The sequence below is a fragment of the Acomys russatus genome, chromosome 16 (genome assembly GCF_903995435.1).
Source record: "Acomys russatus chromosome 16, mAcoRus1.1, whole genome shotgun sequence".
NCBI lineage: Eukaryota > Metazoa > Chordata > Mammalia > Rodentia > Muridae > Acomys > Acomys russatus.
The window spans coordinates 23505578-23526711 of NC_067152.1; the positions used below are offsets into that span (position 1 = coordinate 23505578).

Here is a 21134-nt window from a genome sequence, read left to right on the forward strand (position 1 = left end):
GACATACCCCTCACCCCCTGCACAGAGGAAGGAGGGGTGTGGGGAGAGGGCCTGGAAGATTTGGATCAGAATGGCACGTGCCGTGCGTGTGAGTGCGTGCGGGAGTGCGATGGGCAGCTGTCCTCACTGCCATCGGCTGGCCAAGGCCCCAGGGAGGCTTGACATGAGGGGTGGGTTCATAGTGGGCAGCAGGCCCCCTCAGGAGGCTCCCACTTCAGCCTAGGGCCCCAGCCTCCCGCTCCCCTGACTTTCTGAGGGGACGACTCTGAGGTAGATTTCACAGAGGGAATATAGGGGTGGGTACGGGAAGGGGATTAGCTCTTTTGAAGTTGATCTCCACAGCACCCAGGGCCCATTCTCTGGTTCTGGCCTGGGAGGGAGGGGCTGATGAGGCCCACCCGGGCTCCGGGGCACCTGTGGTGTCAGGAGCTGCTGTGTGGGGGGAGCATGGAGGCGTCTGCCTTGGTGACCTGCACCTTAGTGCCAAGGGTTCCAGAAGGACCCAGGTCTGAGGCTGGTGGACGGTTCCCTGGCCTGGGAGTGATGGTCCAGGAGTCCCCAGCTTCAAGGCAGCCCTTTTGGGCTGGATCATCCAAGGTCTACAGGGTCCTCCCACTCCTCTGCCACCTTTCCTGTTTCCCAGGGTGGGCGGGCAGAGGGGGAGAACAGAGCTGGCCTGCAGAAATGAACAGCAAACAAGATGCCTCCTTCCCAGGTAGCACGGGGCCCCAAGCTGGTCGGCCGTTACACAGAAGGGCTGGCATGGGTGTGCAGGGCAGGCTCTGAGACCCTATCAAGAAGCCTTCCCTGGAAGAGTACAGCCCAGGGAAGGTGGCCATTCGGGAAGGGGCTCCCAGAGCTCTTTCCCTCTCCTTCTCTCCCTCCCTCCCCCAAGCACTAGACTTCCTCTTGGATCCAACCCTGGGGAAAAACAGAAAGGCAGAGAGAGGTGGAGGGTACATCCTCCCCATCCCAGACCAGATCCCCGCTCCCCAGTGGAAACCAGGAAGGTGGGGAGAGCCTTGGTGGACCTCCAGGAAAGTGCCAGAGCTGAGTGGTGCCTGGACCAGGGAAGACGGCACACACATTGACTCAGTAGCTAGTGGAGGTATCTGGGGATCGCAAGGGGCAGGGGCCCCCCACGAGATTCATGCAGCATTCAAGGTGGGTGTTTGGGGGGTGGGTGATGAGAGAGAGAGAGCAGAGAAACAGCCAGTTGTGGGAGAGGTGCCCTAGATTTTGCTGTTCTCCAGGTGGGAGTCAATGTGTTTGATGAGGGCATCATCTGGGTACCCAACAGGGAAACCCAGCTGGCAGAGGGGGCAACTGCGGATGTCAGAGCCCACCGTCTCCATCAGCAGCTGTGGGGAGAGAAGGGAAACACTTAGTGTCTTATGTCACATCCCAGCCTGCTCAGTCCTGAGACCCACATCAGGGAGGGCTACAGCACGGACAAGTCAGGGTGCCCTTTCTCGAGCACTGTCCTCACCATCTACTACAGCCACCAGCTCAACACTTACCTCTCTGCTCAGGCCATGGGTTGTAGGAAGTGTGTGTGTGACAGCCACTGCTCAGTTAGTTAAGGCACAAAGTAATGACACGCCTCCCGGGTGACTTACGACACGGCTGGCTTATAGCACCGAAAACCGCAAACAACGGACAACCCGAAATAGTTTCATCTGGCTTTAGAATATATCTTGGTCCTTCCAAGTGGCAAGGGGTAGCTGTCACACTCGGGGATCTCATCGTGTTAGTGAAAGGATGGAGCCCTAAAGCAGGTCGTCATCCTGCAGGACAGACAGTACACAGCCCAGGCTCTGAGGCTTGCAGGGAGGAACTGAATAGGCAGGCCTGACCCTGCGTAGGTCCGTGTTCTGCCCCTTTTATCACCAACGATCGATCGTGTGCTTGAGCCACACATCCCAAGGACCACTTTAGGACCATTGCTTCCTTCTAGAAACCCACTAAGCTAATAGCATCACCGTCCTCGTTTTTTGCGGATGAGAAAACAGAACTTGAAGGAGGCCCTTCAGACACTGCGCACAGGAGAGTCGGAATCAAAGCCTGGACTGTCACCCTGAGGGCCGTACTTTTAATAGTGCGGGGGGGGGGGGGGGGGGAGCTTATTCCTACCAACAGGAAACCAGAGGGGGAGACTAAGCTAAGGTGTGTTAGCAGGGTCACCCCTGCCTACCACGTGTGAAGATATAAAGCAGGGTGAGACCCCCAGAGGGAGGGGCTGGCCCTCTACTCTGCACTTCAGGGTACCCACACTGAGGGAAACAGTACACTACTTACATTGATGGATGGCCAGGACTGTGCGTGCTCAGCGTGGGTATAGGCGGTGGCCGCAGGCGACTCTGGGATGGGGAAGCCTGCACAGAATGAGGCGCAGCGGATGGTGCCTGCTTCGGGACTGGGCGGGCTGGCGGGCATGGCCCACTCCTCTTCCTCTGACGGCTGCTTCTCAAAGCGCAGGCGGATGCCCTCGAAGGCTCGGCGCGGGCTGAGTGGCCTGCCGGGGCCGTAGAGCTCGCTGCCATAGGCGCGGGGCTTAGGGAGCGTGGCGGCCTCTGCCTGCAGCCAGGCCGGGGAGGCACCCGCGTAGGCCGCCCCTTCCGCCAGCTCCGAGTAGCTGCGGCGGCCCTGGAAACCAGCCTTGGCATGGTGGCTGGGCGGCTTGGCGTAGGCGCGCTCGGCCAGCGTCCTCTCCCCCGGCGGCGGCGGTGGCGGCCTGGGCTGCGGGGCCGGGCAGCTGGGTGGCACAGGCGAACGGCGCTGCGGGCTAGGTGACTGGCACGACGGCGGCACGGGAGAGCGGCGCTGTGGGACCGGCGACGGGCAGGAAGGCGATGCGGGCGAGCGGCGCTGCTGGGGCGAAGGGCACGGGGGCACGGGCGAGCGGCGCTGCGCAGCGGGGGACTGGCACGAGGCACAGGGCTGCGGTCGGGCAGGCGGGGAGGGCGAGGGGCACGCCGGGGCCGGGGAGTGGCGCTGCGACAGTGGTGAGTGCCTTTGGCCTGAGAAAGACAAAGCAAGACCGACTGAGGGGAGAGGCAAGCAGAGACAAGCCCGCCTAGGGAATGGTAGGTAGCCTCTGGGACCAGCGCCCCTGCTCCCCACAACAGAGGCCTTGCGGGGCTCCGGTGTAGTCTAACCTGCATTCCGGGCCTGCTCCTGCAGCAAAGTCCTCAAGATCCTCCCCTGCAGGGAACTCAACTCCCGGAGCCGACCCAGCTCCTCCGTCAGTTCTGTGTAGGCCAGTGCTAAGTTCACCCTGAGGTCAGAGGGCAAGGAGTGGGGAAGAAAAGGGGTGTGGCCCCGGCTGTAGAAAAGACGCCACGCTGCTCTGCATCTTTCCCATCTACCCCAGCTGTAAGAACCCTCTCTGCCTTCAGGACCAGTGGAGCCGCCCTCTGCTTCCAGAGACAGTTTCCCAACCCTGGAGCAGAGAGGTTCCCCACCTAGGGCAAGGGTGTAGACTAAAGAGATTCCAGAGGGCCCCTGAATTCCATTTAGGGCCTGAACATGGTTGTGTGAATGTTTTTCTAATCTGTGCAGAAACTGAAATGACAAAACAGATTCCTAAGAAAGCTGAATTTACACCACAGGTTTTCTCAGAGCGCATGCTAATGCTAGCACAAGCTCCTGAGGACAGACTCCCTGCTGTTCAGGAGGCTGAGGCAGGAACTGAAAGACTGGCTGGCTGGGATATGCAACAGGCTCAGGGTTAGGCTGGTGAGGCCCCGCCTCAAAATAGAAAGCAAATTGTAAGCTGGGACACTCCGGAGGCAGAGGTAAGCAGATCACTGTAAGTTCAAAGCCAGCCTGGCCTACAAAGCGAGCCGAGGACAGCCAGGGCTGCACAGAGAAACCCTGTCATGAAAACAACAACAACAACAAACAAACAAAATGCAAAATGCAACTCTAAGGGAGAGCACTTTCCCTGCAATCATGAGGACTTGGGTTCAATACTGGCCACAGTCTCAGAATGTAATATCTAATATCCAGGACCATACACAAACACTGTGCTGGGGGAAGGGGAGCCATAAAAGCATCCCCAAACAACCTTGAAAATACTGAGGACCACGCCAGGCATGGTGGTGCATGCCTTTAATCCCAGCACTAGGGAGGCAGAAGCAGGTGGATCTCTGTGAGTTCGAGGCCAGCCTGGTCTACAAAGCAAGTCTACGATAGCCAAGGCTACAAGAGAAACCCTGTCTCAAAAACAAAACAAAACAAAGAAAGAAAGAAAAGGACTAGAGACCTGAGACCACTTCTGCACAGGTTGTGATGAAGCTGGTCCTTGGGAAACACCCTTCCTGGCTCACAGAGGCTGATTAGCTCCTCCCCCCTGCCCACGACTTTGTGCTCCTTCAAGCCTCTTTCCTGTCAGGCCCTTGCTGTACACAGCTGGCCTGTCCTTTCCATCCAGATCCTTATGAGCAGCTGCGGGGCACCGCACACCTGCAGGCTGTGCTGCCCAAACTGAGCAATTTCTCAACGGCTGCCTTGCTGTGGACTTTTACTGGGGCCTGCATCATTGCATTTCTATTCCCAGCTCTTTGTTCAGGGCTTGGTACTCAGTATAGATAGGTTTGGAAACTGCCTCTGTCCAGCATTTGTTTTTTTTGTTTGTTTGTTTGTTTCCCCTGCTCACTTAAAGCAAATTAGGTCTCTTCAACACCCACTCTCATGGAGCTGGACAGGTGCTCTTCAGCAAAGCAAAGAACCCGTTTCTTCCTCTGGTCACCCCAAACACAGAACCATGGAGTTATCACTCCACCATTGCCTCTCTCTATCTCTCTCCCTGTGAGCTGCTGCCCCATGCCAGCATCAATTCTGATCTCGGTTCTACTGCAGCCTTCGGACTTGCTTGCCTCTGAGTTCTGGGCTTGGGCGGGGTTGAGAGCTCTCTGATGGCATGGGTTTAGGCTTTCCTGTCCCACTACAGAAGGGCCCCTGGAACTCAGAAGCTGGGACTCTAGCAGGGGTGGATAAGAGATGCTGTCGCACTGAATCTCCTCCCAGGACGAGGGCTCCTGAGAGAGGGTGCACCCAGATGGACCGCAAGGACACGGGGCTGGGGCTGAGATATTCGAGGTAAGTGTGCCAAGTGTGTCCAGAACAGGCAACAGCTGTGCTCCCTGTTCTGGCTCAGGGGCTGGCATTCCTACTAATCCAATTCCAATAAAGAGTCTGGGAGCTAAGTCCACTTCTTAGAGAAAACCAGGTCTCACCACCCACCTTCTGAGAGAGGAGTCGTCCAGGGAACCCCAACTCAAGCTCCATGGCCACCATCCCACTCTATCTCGGGCCCCATGTTTTCAAAATGACCCCTCTGCTTCCCCACCTTCATCTTAAGAGTCTGGGAAGCAATGACATCTTCGGATCACACCGTCTGGGCACTCCTCCAGGGAGGCCTCAGCATTTAGATTGAAAGCTGTCTGAGGGCAGGAGCTGTGTGACCCAGTCAGGCTTCTGGAGGGCAGGGTCATCCTGCCGGCTGAGCAGCGGGAGCCAGAGGGAACTGCGCAGTCTCAGAGTGTCACCTCTGTCCACAGAACACAGCTGCACTCCCCATCCACTCTCCCTGCTGCATCTCAGGTGACAGATACAGGTCGGCTCCTTCACACCCTGCCTGGGAGATCTCACCTGTCACATCTGGTTCCCCAGGCCCCTTCTCCCCTGCTGGCTTCCTTATCAGGAGCCACCCTAGTTTCCACAGCCCAGTGCCTGGCACTCTCCTTAGAGTGGTTGGGGGCGGGGGGAAAGGAGCTACAAGAAATGGAAGGAAGAAGCCAGTAGCTCAGAGTGCTCAGCCTCTCTCCAAGCTGACACAGGGGTCCTGGAGCCCCCAGACGACCCTCACAAAGACCTCTGAGACCCTGGGCAAAGCGAGGTGCCCTGGCCCCCTCCTGACACCTCACAGTTCCGCGGACATGCCCTTTCTCTGGCATCTCTCTCCTCACACCCCGAAGCATCAGAATGACTCACTGAAAACACTGCCAATTCAGTGGAGGAAAAAAAAAAATCTCAAACTTGACAACACAACCCAGAGCCTCACACGTGTGTCCAAATACACACCCCGCTTCCTGGCCACACCTGAGAGGTTCTTCACCATCATGACTTGAGGAAGAACAGGTCATGTGAGCAGCACATGAGTGCTGGTCATGGGCTAGGCACGGTGCTAGTAACTTCTTCACAACGACCCTAAGCCGATCCGCCTCACAGGTAAGGAAATAAGTGCATGAGGCCGAGCCACTCGGTCATGTCCTAAAGCTGGAATAGGAACGGAGCACCAGCCTCCAAGATTCCAAACTGCAGCCTACTGGGCATCACCCCCCGCCCCCCAAACCTCACAAGAGTGGCAGAAGAGACAAAGAGGAGGAGGAGAAAGGGAAGGAAGAGGAAGAGGTCCTCCTGCCTTGGAAAGAAAGATGATGATGACAAACATACCGGGTAGGGGGAGCTCGTGGTGGGGTGCATGAGGTGCGTACGTAGGAGCTGGTGGAGGTTGTGAAGCAGCACTAGAAGAGCAGCAGTTCAAAAGCTTGCTCTGCACCTCAGCCCACTAAGTTGGCATCTTTAGGGCTACTGGAGTACAAATGGCAGAGCTGGCAGGAGAGGGAACTTCCTCTCTTTTTTGACTTAACCTTTCATTCATCCTTCCTACCAGTAATCTGGGGAATCTTAAAAATCCCTCCTGGAAGCAACTGCCTTCACTGTCGCTAAGAAAGCAACTGCAATCCAGAAGGTCCAAGGCCTGACCGCCCTCTCCCCGGGCCTCTGCCCACCTCAGAGCAGCTTCTGTGCCACACACAGTCAGAGCCATGATGGGGTAAGGCTTGGAGACTGGCTTTATTCAAGGAAAAAGCTGGGGTCAGGGCCCACCTAGATCTGGGCTGACAGTTTTGTGGCCACGATTACGAACACAGTTGGGGGTCAGGATGGGGTGGGGGGATAGAGATAAAGGAAGGCGGGGTGAGGCATAAGGACTGGGGATGGACTCAGGACGACAGCTGTCCTGTGGTCAGACTGTCATCGGATACAAACCCCAGGAGTAAAACAGAAACAAGTATTCCCAGCTCTTTCACCTTCACCCCCTGGCTGCCCCTGGCTGCCCTAGCCACCCCGCCCAGCAGGGGAATTTAGGGGCCAAACTTTCCACCCACCCACAGGCACACCCAGCATCAGTCTTCCCGCCTGCCAGACCCTCAGGGAGGGGACCACAGGCACCAGGCCGTGGAGCGGACTTGAGGTTGTGGGCTGGCTGAGGAGGAAGTCGCTTTGCAACAAGCCAGTGCTCCACCACTTCCTTTCCGGAGCCTTGAGCCCTCATGCTCCTCGACCAGCTATGACTTGTGGTCCCCAGACCTGAGCTCTTCATGGCGGCCTCTACCAAGGCAGAGCCAGATGGCTATGTGTCTGGCAGCTTTCCTAGATACAACAGGGACTACACAGCTCACAGTGGGGGTGGACCTGGGGACCCTGGTTTGCCCAGGCATGTCCCTGCTCACACTAGTTGCATAATCAATAGTGTCCCCTTTCACTTTCAAAGGTGATGCAATTTGCTCAAGTCACATGGTCACCCTCTTATAAAAGGCCTTCTACCTGCTTAGAACCACCTGAGCAGGCAAACAGGGAGCGCGGTCACCCGACTCGCGGGGACCCGCCTGGGTCCTGAACTTAATTCTCCTGCTTATGAGAGCAGGATAAAGCTTTGTAGGGAGCGCACACTCCTTGGGTCCTGCACACACTAGGCAGACAAGTCTGCACACGAGGAAGCCCGCACTGGAGCTTGGGCCGTTGTTTGTTTGTTTGTTTGTTTTTAAGGTACTGGCTTAAGATTTACTATGCTGGATGTGGTAACTCATGACTATAACCCTAGCACTTGGGAAGGAGAGGCAGAAGACTATAATAAGTTAAAGGCCAGCCATGGCTACATAGTGACATGCTGTCTCAAAAACAAAACAAAACAAAAAAACCACCACTACCACGTCAACAACAACAACCAAAAACGCCAGGCACAGTGGTGCAGGCCTTTAATCCTGGCAGAAGAGACAGGTGAATCTGTCAGTTCAGGTCCAGCCTGGTCTATATAGTGAGTTCTAATACAGGCAGAGATACTTAGTGTGGCGACGTTTCAGAAAAAAAAAAAAAAAAAAAGACAATAAAAAACAAAAAACAAAAAGCCAGTTGGTAGTATATGCTGTAATATTCGCACTTGGAAGGTAGGGCCAGGGGAACAAGAATTTAAAAGTGTCCTCAGCTATCTAGCAAGTTCAAGACAGCCTGGGCTATGTGAACCCCTGTCTGTCTTCAAAAAACAAAAACCAAACCAAAACTCAAACAAAGAACAACAAAAACCACCCAGTGATGAGAGAGGCGAGGGTGCACCCGCCTTCTAAGGACAGGATGATCACAAGAGCAGCTCTCAGCCAGGAGCTCAGCTGCCAGGCACAAGGGTGGAAGTGCCTAAGACCAGCGCATCCCCTGCCCACCCTCAGGGTGCCCCGTGGCTGCAAGTGCTCAGGCTTAACTCTCTGTGCTCTGGGTGTCAGGCCTGAGGAGACTTGAAGAAAGGAAGTAGGGAGGGTGAGAAGCCTGAAGGAGGAGGTGGCCCTGGGCCTACTGGTTGTGAGGGCAGGAGGCTAGGCTCAGGGTACATGGGGGTCTCCGACTTCCGCCCTGACCCACCCTACACTGCCCTTGACCTCTGTGCAGAGTTTCCATCCTCTCTCTTCTGAGTTCACACTTCCCCACCACTAACCACAGCCCAGGCAGAGGCTTGTGGGTGGAGGAGGGGGGTGGGTAGGAGGAGGAGTGGGCGGAAAAGGTCCCAGGTTGCAATCTTGAGCCCCCTACATTAGGAAAAAAAAAAAAAAAAAGAAAAACCCATAATTTATAATTTCCCCCTTCATCATCCATAGTGAACCCCGTCTTTTCACTGGGCCCCTCGCCAACAAGACCCCATTATACCTCTCAGGGCCACTCTCTGCTTGGAGCCCTCTTACCCTCAAGGAGTGACTCTAAAATTTCTCTGTTCCCCAGCACTGGCCATAGTTTCAAACAGTCCCTCCCAGGAATCCACAGGCCCAGAGAGGAGGGGACCAAGGGGTTCCCACACATGTCACCTTGACTGGGGGGGCCTTCCTGGGTCTTACACACACACACACACACACACTCCAATGTCCTCACAAGCTCAGTGAACTCCACTGCCACCTCCTCCATCACTGTGGCCATTTGGTCTTTTGGGCTATGACCACCAGGAAGCAGGCTGCCCACCAGAATTTTACCCTCAGGTTAGATTGGCAGCCTGGTCTGTCTGGCCTGGTGTCAGTCCTGCTTGCTGGGAATCACAGGTGATTAGAGTTTGTGGGCCAGGAGCTGAGACTGGGGGGTGGGGGGGGGACCTGCAGGCCTCCAAGGCCTGCTCCTAAGCAGCACAGCCAGCACCAGGATAGGGCTCATACAGCCAAGACCGGTGTAAAGAAGACAGTTTTAATGGAGGATTGCTGCAATCAATTTGGCTGCCCCAGTGAACAAGCTGAGGTCTGAAGGTACCTTTCAAGATAGGGAGATTTATACCGAGTCATGCTGGACTCAGGAACTGTGCTCTGTCCCAGGTAATTTAGTGCCAGCATTTTATTCCCAGGAAAGCCCATCGGTAAAATACCCACTTGATATGCAGTCTGCCAAAGTAGATGGAAGAGGAGGGCTGCTGATCCTGGTAGCTGGAAAGAGGTGCCTGAGCCATCCTTAGGTGGGAGGACGACAGGGGGCCCCAGGGAATTGCCTGTTACCAAAAAGGCTGAGTTTATAAGAAAATAAAACTGGCAGCGGAGTGAGGACTTCCTCTGAGAATTGACGCTGGAGCTGTCCAGAGCATTTAGGTTAGAGGGAAGAGCAAGCTGATAGAGATCTGGGTGAGGGGTGGGGGGCTGTGGGATAGGAAGCCATAGACAAGTCTAAGAGGAGCCTGCTGCACTCCCGTCATGGGAGAATTGCCTCAGCCAGCTCTCTTGGGTTGGGAAGGAAGGGACTGGTTTGAGCAGAATAAGCAATACAGATGCACAGCCTCTAAAACACCTCCTGAGATGGTGGTGTCACTCCACACATTTGGCCCTGGCCCCTGAGGGTCTGCCTCTCCCTTCCCATTTTTTTTTTTTTTTTTTTTTTTAAACATCAGGAGCAATGGCCGCCAACTCCTGAGCCCAGGAGGAGAACCCAAGGTCCAGAGAGACAAAGGCTAAGCCAAGAAAGCAAAGCCTTTCCTGAGCCCCAAAACATCAAAGCCCATGTGATTACATCCTGTGAGTTCCACTAAGTGGGGGACCTTTCACTGTAAGAAGAGGTCCGGTCACTGAGCCCTAAGGTGGCCTTCCATGACTTCCGGGAGGAGCAAGGGTCTACTCTGTGTTGGGTATGTGCAGTCCAGCTTTGAACACATGCCTACAATGGTCCGAGAGTCCCAGCCACAAGCTAGGGCGGACCCTTTCCGCAAAGTGCCCTCCCATTCCCCCACAGAAGCCCAGCTGAGGGAGGGGTCTCCCCCCATCAGTCCCACAAACTGGGTTCTCACCCTCTAAGCTGTCACAGCTCCACCCAGGCCCTCACCCTGGTTGGGGGGGAGGAAGCAGGGGGTACCCCTAGCTGGCCAGAAGCTGGTAGGATGCTGAGGGAAGCTGTAAGGAGGGAGGGCCCTTGGTGTCCTGGGAACTGGCTATGCTGTGTGAGGGAAAGTTAGTTCCTGCCCCTCTCTGTGCCTCGGTCTTTTCTGGTAAGGAGCGTATGAAGTGTGCATCACTAATCTCATCTCACGGGAGAGGAACTAAGCAAACAGAGTTTTAAGCACTGTTTCTCAGAGGATTAGTACTGGATGGGTGTGAAAGGTGCCAGGCTCCAATGCCACTCACTACCCTCACTGCTCAGCATATCCCAAGGCCCCCCTGTCATGTTCCCGAGGACACAGCTTCTTCCTATTTTCCAGGCCCCTCTTTCCTCAGGGACTCCAAGGTGAATTCTGTTCTCTACCCATCTTAAGGACAAGGCAGATGAGATAGGTGAACTTACACACTAGGTTTTTGTTTCTGGTATAAAAAACTCACCAGAGAACACAGAATGGGGCCTCAGAGCCAGTGAGGACATCTCCCACCCAACACGCTGAGAAGAGATGAGCTTGGTCCCTCCCTGCTTCCTGTAACAGGGGCAAAGTAATAAGCAACCCAGACATCACACCCCACCACCTAGGAAGAGAGGTCATTCAAATCGTGTGGACAGATGGAGACCTGGGACAGTCGTCCCCTAGCGTTCTTGTGGGGGTTGAGAGGGCAAGGGCTACAGATATGACTTACTGATCGTCCCCAACTCTCTTTACCCAGGCCATGTCACATTCCGACTGGTTGGAGGCCAGATCCTGAGGAGAAAAGTAAGAGGTGAGAGCCCAGCCTGTCCCCTGGCTGGGGGGGGGGGGAGGGGGCCCCCTCTCCACTCTTCTGTGCTCTGGTCGCCTGTACCTGGGCGCGGGTCTCCTGCAGCTGCCTCAGCTCCCCCTGCAGCCGCTCACATTCAGCCTGGAGCTGCTCCTCCCGGAGCTGAGCTCCCCGAGCCTCCCCCTGCGCAGCCTCCAGGGCCTCTTCCAGCCTTCTCCGCTCCAGCTCACTCACACTTACACTCGTGGGGCCAGGCCAACCTGCCGTCAGGAGACCAGAATGTTAGGTAGGCTCTAGATGCCTCTACAGACTCCCAGCTAGATCCACACAGAGCGAGACAGGTAGGGTGGGGGACTCAGCCCAAGTTACTGAGCGGAGCCTGAAAGACAAACACCCAAGGACGAGAGATACTATTACAATGAGAACAGGCATGAGCTTGTTGCAGATCCAATCCTGGAGGCCACGGGAAGTGTGGGGTGCAGGGTGGGTAGGTTGGGGGCGGGGGGACACACACACAAGATGGCCTCTGGAAGGTATCTTCACGGTAGAACCAGATGTCTGAAGCATTTCTCAGGGGCCTCTTCTAATCACCGCCTAAGGGGACTCTGAATGGGGACACCCTCTGCTGGCACACCCAGGAACTGCATGAGCTAGATGGCCAAGGGATATCCGTGGGAGAACTTGTGAAAAGGACGGTTGAGGTGAAGTTGGAGAGCAGAACAGAATCATTATGAACAAATTTAAGATGTTTAAGACACGAGCCAGGTGTGGTGTTGCGTGATTGTAATCCAAGCACTGGGGAGACAAAATGAGGAATAGTATTCCAAATTCAAGGATAGCCTGGCATACATAGTAAATTCTAGACCAATTAGGAATATATATATAAAGACTCTGTCTCAGGAAGGAGAAGGAGGAGGAGGAGGAAAAGAAGAAGAAGAAGAAGAAGGAGGAGGAGGAGGAAGAAGAAGAAGAGGAGGAGGAGGAGGCAGTAAGAAAGAAAAAAAGAAAGAAAAGAAACAAAAATAAATATATTGAATTGGGGCTTTAGGCAAGCAAGCCCAAGGTTCCCAGTGATACTGAACTGAGCATTACAACTGGAGACTTGGAGATCAGGAAGGCAGGGGTCACTGAGATCTCACCATGACCCAAGGCAGGTGCCCCTCTCAGAGCCAGATAGTGCAGGTCCAGGTCAGAGCAGGGTGTGGCAGGGACAGCTGGGGGGCTCAGGCTGGAGAAGGCTGTATCCCGGAGGCCTTGCTGTTGCTGCAGCTGTTGCTCCAGGCCACAGATCTGCCGCAGGTGGGTTTCTACCAGGGCCCGCTGCAGGGAAAGACAGGGGGCTAAGGGTCTAAACAGGACCAGGGAGCCCCACGGACTCCCAACCTCCTCCCCCCCCCCGAGAGTCCCCGAGGCTGGGTCATCATCACTCTCCAGACTGATGGAGCAGAGACTGCTGGAGAGCCCTACATACACACTCCACATGGCTACAGGTGTGAGGCTTCCTCTCCCAGCGTCTGCAATGCAGATGTTTCTGGCTACCATTGCTGGCAAGGCCAGAACTAATCCCCTTCTCAGTCATTACCGCACGAGGATATTCACACAAGCCTTCCGCTCTAGGCCCGGCCACCCTCGCCTCAGGAATATAACTTCTATTTGCACGTATGACTTAACCACTTCTAGGCTCTGTCTACCCCATGTATAAAATGGGGATGGCAGTACCACAGTACCACGCCTACTACCTCTTTTGATTGTTGTGAGAGCTAAAATGAGTAAGTGCGCGTAGAAGGAGAAGAACAGTGCCTGGCATGCAGCAAATGCCTCACAAACGTCTCTGACTATAAAAGGAAAACCGTCCTTCACAAATGTCCCATTACCCTCACTGCAGCTCAGCGAGCTCGCTTACCCTGCTTTTCTGATGAGGGATGGAAGCCAGTCAATTTAACTGAGGTCACCGCTAGGAGTTGACAGAGACCGAGTCTCCTGATCCTGCCACTTGCCCAAGCGCTCACACAAATGGCCCCGATCCTGCCACCTGCCCACACAAATGGCCCCATGCTAACTCTCACCACTCGCATGCCAAGATCTCTCGCTAGAGCTCTGGGCACTCTACTGTCTCACACACACACACACACACACACACACACACACACACACACTCACACACTACAGGTACAGGGTTGGTGCGACACATACAGCACCCTATTGGGTCAAGAGTACAGTCATCTCCGACCTGGACGACAGCCTCACTCACAAGGCAAAGCAGGAGGCTTTCAGAGAGAGAGATACAGATGGACACAGGCGATATGCACACAAGTAGGAGGGTGTGTGTGTGACACACAGGGCCACGCGCAGTCATAGGGTTGGAACACTGCTCATATAGAATCACGCAGTATCAGGCACCACACCCCGACTCTCTGGGCCTCTCACCATCTCCCCCAGCTCTGTCTCCAAGTCGCTTTTCTCCACACAAAGTTTCTCGTAAGCCTGGATCATCTCCCCGAGCTGCTCCTCCTGTTCCTTATTCTTCTGCAACTGGGTAGGCCCAGAGAGGGGTGCCAGAGTCAGAGCCATCCTCGACGAGGGGCAGAGGGGTTCCCCAAACCTCCCTGTTCCCAGTAGGAAAAGCTGAAGGGGATTTGGGGAGGGGCAGAGGCCATGATGGGGACAGGGGGATGGGGCAAGGTGATCTGAACAGGAAGCTTAGGGAGCTGGCCTGGCTGGGAGGCTTACCTCATGTTGGAACTGGTTAAGCCGTTGCTGCAGACTGACCTTCTCCACCTCCAGCAGGGAGCCATCCTTGATTTCATACAGAGGGAAGCAGTGCTCGTCTCCGAAATCAGTGATCAGCGGGTACTGTGGGAGGGTAGTCCTCAGAGACTGCTATGCTCTCCAACACCCCCCCCCCCACTTCAGAGACTTCTCTCCCTGCCCTCTCCCATGGGACCCACCACTCCAAAGCTGAACTTCCTTCTCCTTCACCCCACAGGCCGGCTGTAGGAGCAGGGGAGCTCCAGCAGGCCTGGGCCTCCAGTTTGGAGTCTCTTGCGCACCCTGCCACCTTTGCAGCCTGACCATACAACTCCCCACCACATCCAGGGTCTGACCTTGATCTCATAGACTTTGAGGCGACGTCTGAGGGTGGCGTTCTCTCTCTCCAGGCCCCCCAGCCGCTCCTTGATATCTCCATAGGCTGTGATGAGGGCAAAGTGGGAGGCAGAACACACGTCGCCTCCCAGCGAGGGGTCTCCAGGACTGTCCAGCCACACCTCACTGGGCCCCAAGGCTTCCTGAGTCAAGATGCTGATGTCATCTTCAAACATGGACTCCATTGTAAGAGCCTCAGCCCACACTGGGCCTCCTGAGAGAGCAGGAACAGCGTGAGGAGGACCACCTGGTGCTTGTCCCGAACTCCTCCATGATGGTCTGAGGGCCCCCGGTGGGTAGCTTCAGCTGAGAGACCAGACCCCACAACAACACTCACTCTCTGTCTCTGTCTCATGCTGTCACTACTTATAGAAGGAGATGGAACCAGATGAACCTCATGAGTAGAGTCGTTAAGACAGTTGATAAACAGGGTCAAGCAAGCTACACCAGGGGCAGAAAAGGGCTCTTCCCAGAACCCAGAGAGACCTGTGGATGGGAGGGCTGCTGTCCCAGCATTGGCACAGCCCAGAACCTGCCTGGACTCCACCCCAGACCTCCCCTTTTCCCCAAGTACCTTGACAGCCGCCAAGATTCCCATCCCAGGCCTCTGTCGCCTGCCTGCTCCTAAAAAAGGCCAGTGTTTCTACAGGCCCAGTCCCACCAGTCAGCCCGGCCTCTGCGGGCCCCCGCCCAACTTCCTCCCGCAGGATCCCAGAGTTCAGGAAAAGGAAGTGCCTCCCCAACTGCACTGGGGCTATGGCAGCCAGCCAGGCGCAGACCTACAGGAAGTCCTTGGCCAAGTGACAGAGGCAGCAAACTGGGCAAGGGGGTCTAAGGGAACTGGAACCACACAAAGGGAAACTCCAGCTTGCCCTATTGTGCCCACACTCAGGGAATTGGGGAGCCCTAGGAGGGGGGCAGGAATGACTCAGGGCTCCCAAAGGAGTAGGCAGCAAGGGGGTGCGTGTGTACTTCTCCCCGCCCTGTTTATGAATGTGTGGTGGCTGTGGCTGGCATGTGGGGGGGAGTGTGTGTCTGTGAATGAGTGTAGGTGTGCCGCCGTCAATGAGCGCTTCTGCTGGGCGGAGGACGGGGGTCAGCGCGGAGTTCGGAACCGGCCAGAGGTTGTGTGCGCGCGTGTGAGCACGCGTGCGTGAGCGTGTAGGCAGGGTGGGCACGTTCGGGCCGAGTGTCACGTGAGGCACTATGGGAATGTCCGAGGTGTGTGCGCGCGCTGGAGCGTGTGTGCACCTTGGCGAGGGGGGCTCGGTCCGAAGGCGCGAGTTCCGACAGTGCAGGCCTCAGCCCCCTCCCCCCAGGCTCGGCGAGTGACAGGTCTGAGTAAGGAGCGTGTGCGCCTGTTTGTAGGGCTGGCCCCACCTTTAACCCTGTCTTGCCCACGCCACCCCCTCCCCCTACTCCGCTGGCCGGCGCTCACTACACACTCCTCTCCGCCGACCCCTGTCCACGACCTCGGGCCACCCCCACCCGAGGACTCTGTGTCCCCACACACCCCGGCCGTGCGACCCAAGCTGCCTTCCTCCGCAACCTGGGGCCGTGCGCGCGGAGCGCCCGCGCAGGCTACTGGGGAGGGGGCGCCTGTACCGGCCAGGCCCCTCCCGCGGTCCCTTTAAGAGCAGCTCTTTAAACCCCTCGGGCTCGGCAGACAGATATTGTCTGCCCCTCCCCTCTTGGGGGCCGAGACCGCACAGCCCCCTCCCCCACCGCAGCCGGGCCCCGGGCGGGCTACCGAGCAGCGGCGGCCCGGCTGGTCGTAGGCCCCTTCCCCACTCTGCTCCCGGGAGAACGCCCGCCCACCTGCGCCCGGGCCCGGGCCTCCCGCGCCCCAAGCAGCCCCGCGCCCGCCGCGCCCCTCCCCCCCCCAGCCCCGGCCCGGGCCCGCACTCACGGCTGCCGCGGGCTCCGGCTCTCAGTCGCAGCGCACCCCTCCGCCGGCTCCCTCCCCTGACCGGCCCCGGCGCCCCCACCCCCTGGCACCGCGCGCCGCTCCGCGCCCTGCCGCCGCCGCCGGGTCTCTCCCCACCCCCTCCCCTCCCCTCCCGGCCCCCTCCCTCCCGCTCGCCCGCCCCGCTCCTCCTCCGCCGCCGCCGTCTCCTCCGCCTCCTCCTCCCCGGCTGCTCCGGGTCTCTCCAGCTGGGCCGGTGCCCGGGACCCCGTGGCGGCCACCACCACGTGGCGAGGGGCGGCGGCCCCCGCGGTGCTGCCGGACCGAGGCTGGCAGCGCGCCTGGCGCCCACCCGCTCCCCGCCGCGGGGCCTCCCCTCCCCGCCGACCGGCGCAGTGTCTGCGGACCGTGTGCTGGGGCGCCTCGGGCAGGACTTAAGGTTGCACATTTTGGGAATAAGTGGAACTGTTTATTTGGAGGAAAATATTTTTGTTCGTTTATTTATTGGTCTTTGGAGAAGAAACATCACCAGACTATCTACTATTTGCCCTCAGAAGCGGGGGCATCGATCTGATCTATCCATTTGAACACAGAAACATTAGAGTTAAATCTAACTTTGAAAGTGAGAGTGAACTAAGGAGATGAAATGTTCGTTTGGGAAGACGGACAGCCCTCCCAACCCCTTTACAGACGCTCCCAGAGGCCAGAGGGATGTAGAAACATCGCATCTCACCCTTTCCACAAAGATTTGAGCATCTGCCAAAACTGCCAGGCAAAAGACAAGTCTTTCTGCCACATTCCCACTGTGTGACCTTGGGCAAGTTACTTCACCCCTGACTTAGACTGGAGATCATTCCCAACAGGCCACCCTAATGGGGAAAGAATAGGGATCAGACTCCAAGGTGCCCTGAGAATGCCTGGGAGATGTTAATGAGTCATTTTCGTTCCCGGGTGGATTAAGAACCGTGGACAGAGGCAAAGCCAGCCTACTGCTGCTGAGAGATCGCTAGAGGAAAGCCGAGGGCCCTTGCCTTGGAAGGGAGGTAGATGCAAACTGCAGGCAGGGCATAGGCTAGGTAGGGAAGGGGCTTTGGGAGTGTGTGTGTCAGTGTTTAGCTAGGAAGACTCCTGGACCCGACTCCACCTTTCTGGCTTCTAGCAGAAGTTTTTCTGAGAAGGGGAGAATGAAAGAAAAGGTCCCTGTTCTGTGTGAGCTTTCAGAAATAAGGGCAGTTGTCATCTTCTGCACTGTAGAGAAAAATGCTAGGCTGGGATAAGCTGCTCCCCCCAGCATGGCCAGGCCTGGTCTTGGACACTCTTCAAAGGAGGGGATTCTCATTGGCTTGGCTGCCTGCTGGCCTGCTCCCTTTTATAGTCCAGAACACAGAGGCGGGTCAGCTACTTGCTGGCCAAGCAAGCAGTAAGTTTCTCTGAGCCATGTAGGATGACCCACCTATCCTGTAGATATGAAGGCAAGCTGACTGGAACAAAGGTCACCCCAGTCACTGGACCCAAGGGCAAGGTAGGTGTCCTTTTCCTTTAGGCTCCACAGTCTCCCTTGTGAAGTAGGAGCCATGCAAGGCTGGAGGCCAGGCCAGGCCAGGAGCTGGCAGAGTCCCCACAATCCTGATAGAGTTGGCCATAGCAAGCCCTCTCTTGCTGGAAAAGACAGTGAGTGGGTCTAGGTACCCTCTGAGCGCACTCCTCAGGATGAGTCAGCCCTTGCATGCAGCTGCTGGCTGCTCACTGTGCAGGCCTCAGTGAGTCACCTGGTGCCCTAGAGCCAGGTGGTTCTATCCTGGGCAGTGTGTGGCTGGTGGCAAAAGCCTAAAGAGTGAGACCCTACCCTGTTTTCAATAAAATTTATTTCTAGCTCTTGTTCCTATCAGACAATTATGAGGACAAGAACACATCCCAGCCCATGGTCACTGCATTTATTCAATAAAAATATTCAATAATTATAGGGGGTTGTTGAGACACAGTCTCATTCTGTGGCATCAGGTGCAAAGCTATCTTCTTGTTTCAGCCTACCCCTTCAGAGAGAAGATGGCAGGAGTGCCCCACATGCCTGGCTTTTAGCAAAAATTTCTCAAACACCCATTATATGCTGGACCCTGAGGATACAGGGTACAGTAAGAAGTATGCCTTTTTTCCTCTGGTGGAACTTAAAATCCAGTAGAACAGCCAGAAAAATAAAAAATAAGAACTGGCAATTAAAAAAAAAGTTAGCCAGGCATGGTGGTGCACACCTTTAATCCCAGCACTCGAAAGGCAGAGACAGGAGGATCTCTATGAGTTCAAAGCCAGCCTGGTCTACAAAGCGAATCTAGGACAGCCAAGGCTGCACAGAGAAACCCTGTCTCGAAAAACCAAAAACCAACCAAACAAAAAAGTTGACCTGGTAAACGCCTTTAATCCCAGCACTTAGGAGGCAGAGGCAGGCAAATCTCTTGAGTTTGAGACCAGCCTGGTCTACAGAGTGAGTTCCAGGACAGCCATGTCTACACAGAGAGTCTCTCAGTCTCTCTCTCCTTTGATCCCAGCACTTGGGAAACAGAAGCAGTCGGATCAAATGAAGTTGAGTATGGTGGCCTCCACCTCTAAGTCCAATACTTGGAGGTCATGGTGGGCTATGTGGTAAAGTCTCAAAAAGCAGAAGCGTACGTCAGGAGTGGCTTCAGGGTTGTCTAGGGAAGAGCTTCAGAAAACATGGCCTTTGAGGTAAATCCTGGAGGATTAGAAGGCACATCTTGAATTGTGTAAATAAATGAATGGAACTGGGTGACTTGGGTGTAGTTACTTTACCTCTCTGAGAAAGCAGGGTTTGGTCTAAGTCCTTCTAAGAGCCCCGAAACTATCTGGGCTTACCTCACCATGGAGGGGAGAAAAGGAAACACCAGGGGAATGGTAAAGGGAAGAGGAGCTGGAGCTAAGGCAGAAGAGATGTGTTCGTCACTGGTCAGACTGTGAAACCTTCCTAAGCGGCTTCTTGGGTGTGACAAGAGAGGACTACTGTTGTCCCCAAGTAGGAGAGTGCTGAGGCAGAGCCCTGGCAAGCAGCCCTCCTGGAGAGCATCAGGAGTCTGCCTCCCACTCCCATGACTCTTGCTCTGGAGAAGACTTAGTCTCTCCTGCCCCATTCTTGCCTGGAAAAGAGGAGGAAATGGCTGAATCAAAACCAGACGACTCAAATAGCTGGCAGGCAAAACTGATTAGACAGTGCAACCTCTGATGCCTCACTTCTAGGCCTTAGGAAGTTAGGGTCACTGTCCCTCTGGACAGAGGTGAAGGCAGTGGGGGAAAGCCGTTCCTGCTTGATTTCCCATTCCACAGAGTAACCACAGCCTCTGGGAGCAGAACTTGGAGGGAGATGTGATATGTTGTAGAGCTGTTTTACAATTCTGTTTCATTTTCTCAAAAAGGATATTTATTTTCTCCAAAGTCAAAATTCCTTATGTAGGTAGTGCTGAGATCCACCTGAGTTTTTGTGTACTCTAGGCAACTGCTTGACCACTGAGCATATCCGTAGCTCCCAAACAAATCTACAGAAATATATGGTCCATCCCCAGTGGTATGTGCTGCTAACCCCAGCTACTTGGGAGGCTGAGAGCAGAGTATTGTGAATTCAAGCCCAGCCTGGGCAAACTCTGTTTCCTCAGAAATAAACAACTTAATCTGGGCATAGTAGTTTCTATCTACAATCCAGTACTCAGGAGGCTAAGGCAAGAAGAATAGAGTTTAAACCTGACTGGCAGGGCCTGGAAAGATGACTCAGCCATTAAAAAGCACTGCTGCTCTTCCAGAGGTTGTGAGTTCAATTCCCAGCACCCACATGGTAAATCACAACCATCTATAATTGTAGTCCTATGAGCTCCAATATCCTCTTCTGGGATGCAGATACACATGTGGATAAAATACCCATATACATAAAATACCTAAATACATCTTAAAGAAAGAAAATCTGCCTGGCTTACATAGCAAAGTTTATTTTTATTTTATTTATTTATTTATTTATTTATTTTTGGTTTTTTGAGACAGGGTCTCTCTGTGTAGTCTTGGCTGTCCTGGACTCACTTTGTAGACGAGGCTGGCCTCAAACACACAGCAATCCACCTGCCTCTGCCTCCCGAATGCTGGGATTAAAGGCGTGCGCCACCACACCCGGCTACATAGCAAAGTTTAAATGAGCTTGGGCTGATTAAATCAAACTAAAACTTAAAGGCAAAGATAAGGGTTGGAAGATAGCTCATCTATTCGGAGCACTCGGTCTTCTAAGAGGACTAGGCTCCCACACTCACATGGTGGCGCACGACTGCCTGTAACTCCAGTTCCAGGAACCTGACACCTCTTCTGGCTTTTTCCAGCACGAGCCATGTATATGGTGCACATACACATAAGCATGTGGTGCACATACATACACATAAATCTTTAAAAATAAAAGGCAGAGTTGAAGAGATGGTTAGCAGTGAGCAACACTTGTTACTCCTCCATAGGCCCCAGGCTCGATTCTCAGCACTCACTCAGTGGCTCACAACCATCCAGCTCCAGGGGAGCCAATGCTCTCTGAGGTCCTGAATTCAATTCCCAGCACCCACATAGTAGCTCACCTCCTTGGGCACCAGACAAGCATGAACACACTTAAAAATAAT

General features: G+C 55.1%; 1 protein-coding gene across 1 annotated transcript; it reads right to left on the minus strand.

Annotated features, from left to right (window-relative positions):
- Positions 1-298: 298 nt before the first annotated feature.
- On the minus strand, positions 299-15972 carry Tbkbp1 (TBK1 binding protein 1). The gene is made up of 10 exons (XM_051158446.1): positions 15154-15972; positions 14540-14793; positions 14166-14288; positions 13863-13967; positions 12575-12755; positions 11520-11695; positions 11358-11419; positions 3159-3277; positions 2299-3020; positions 299-1361 (listed from the first exon to the last, which is right to left on the minus strand). The coding sequence occupies exons 2-10, from the start codon at positions 14762-14764 to the stop codon at positions 1233-1235; spliced, it is 1842 nt and encodes a 613-aa protein (XP_051014403.1). The 5' UTR covers positions 14765-14793; positions 15154-15972; the 3' UTR covers positions 299-1232.
- Positions 15973-21134: the final 5162 nt, after the last annotated feature.

What these genes read in the sequence shown, in the direction of transcription:
- Tbkbp1 (XM_051158446.1), bottom strand. Translation starts at nt 14,764, where the DNA reads ATGGAGTCCATGTTTGAAGATGACATCAGCATCTTGACTCAGGAAGCC. An exon ending in TGCAGGAGACCCGCGCCCAG is followed by an intron (nt 11,420 to 11,519) that starts GTACAGGCGACC and finishes TTTTCTCCTCAG; the next exon opens with GATCTGGCCTCCAACCAGTC. An exon ending in AGTCCTGGCCATCCATCAAT is followed by an intron (nt 1,362 to 2,298) that starts GTAAGTAGTGTA and finishes CTCTCCCCACAG; the next exon opens with CTGCTGATGGAGACGGTGGG.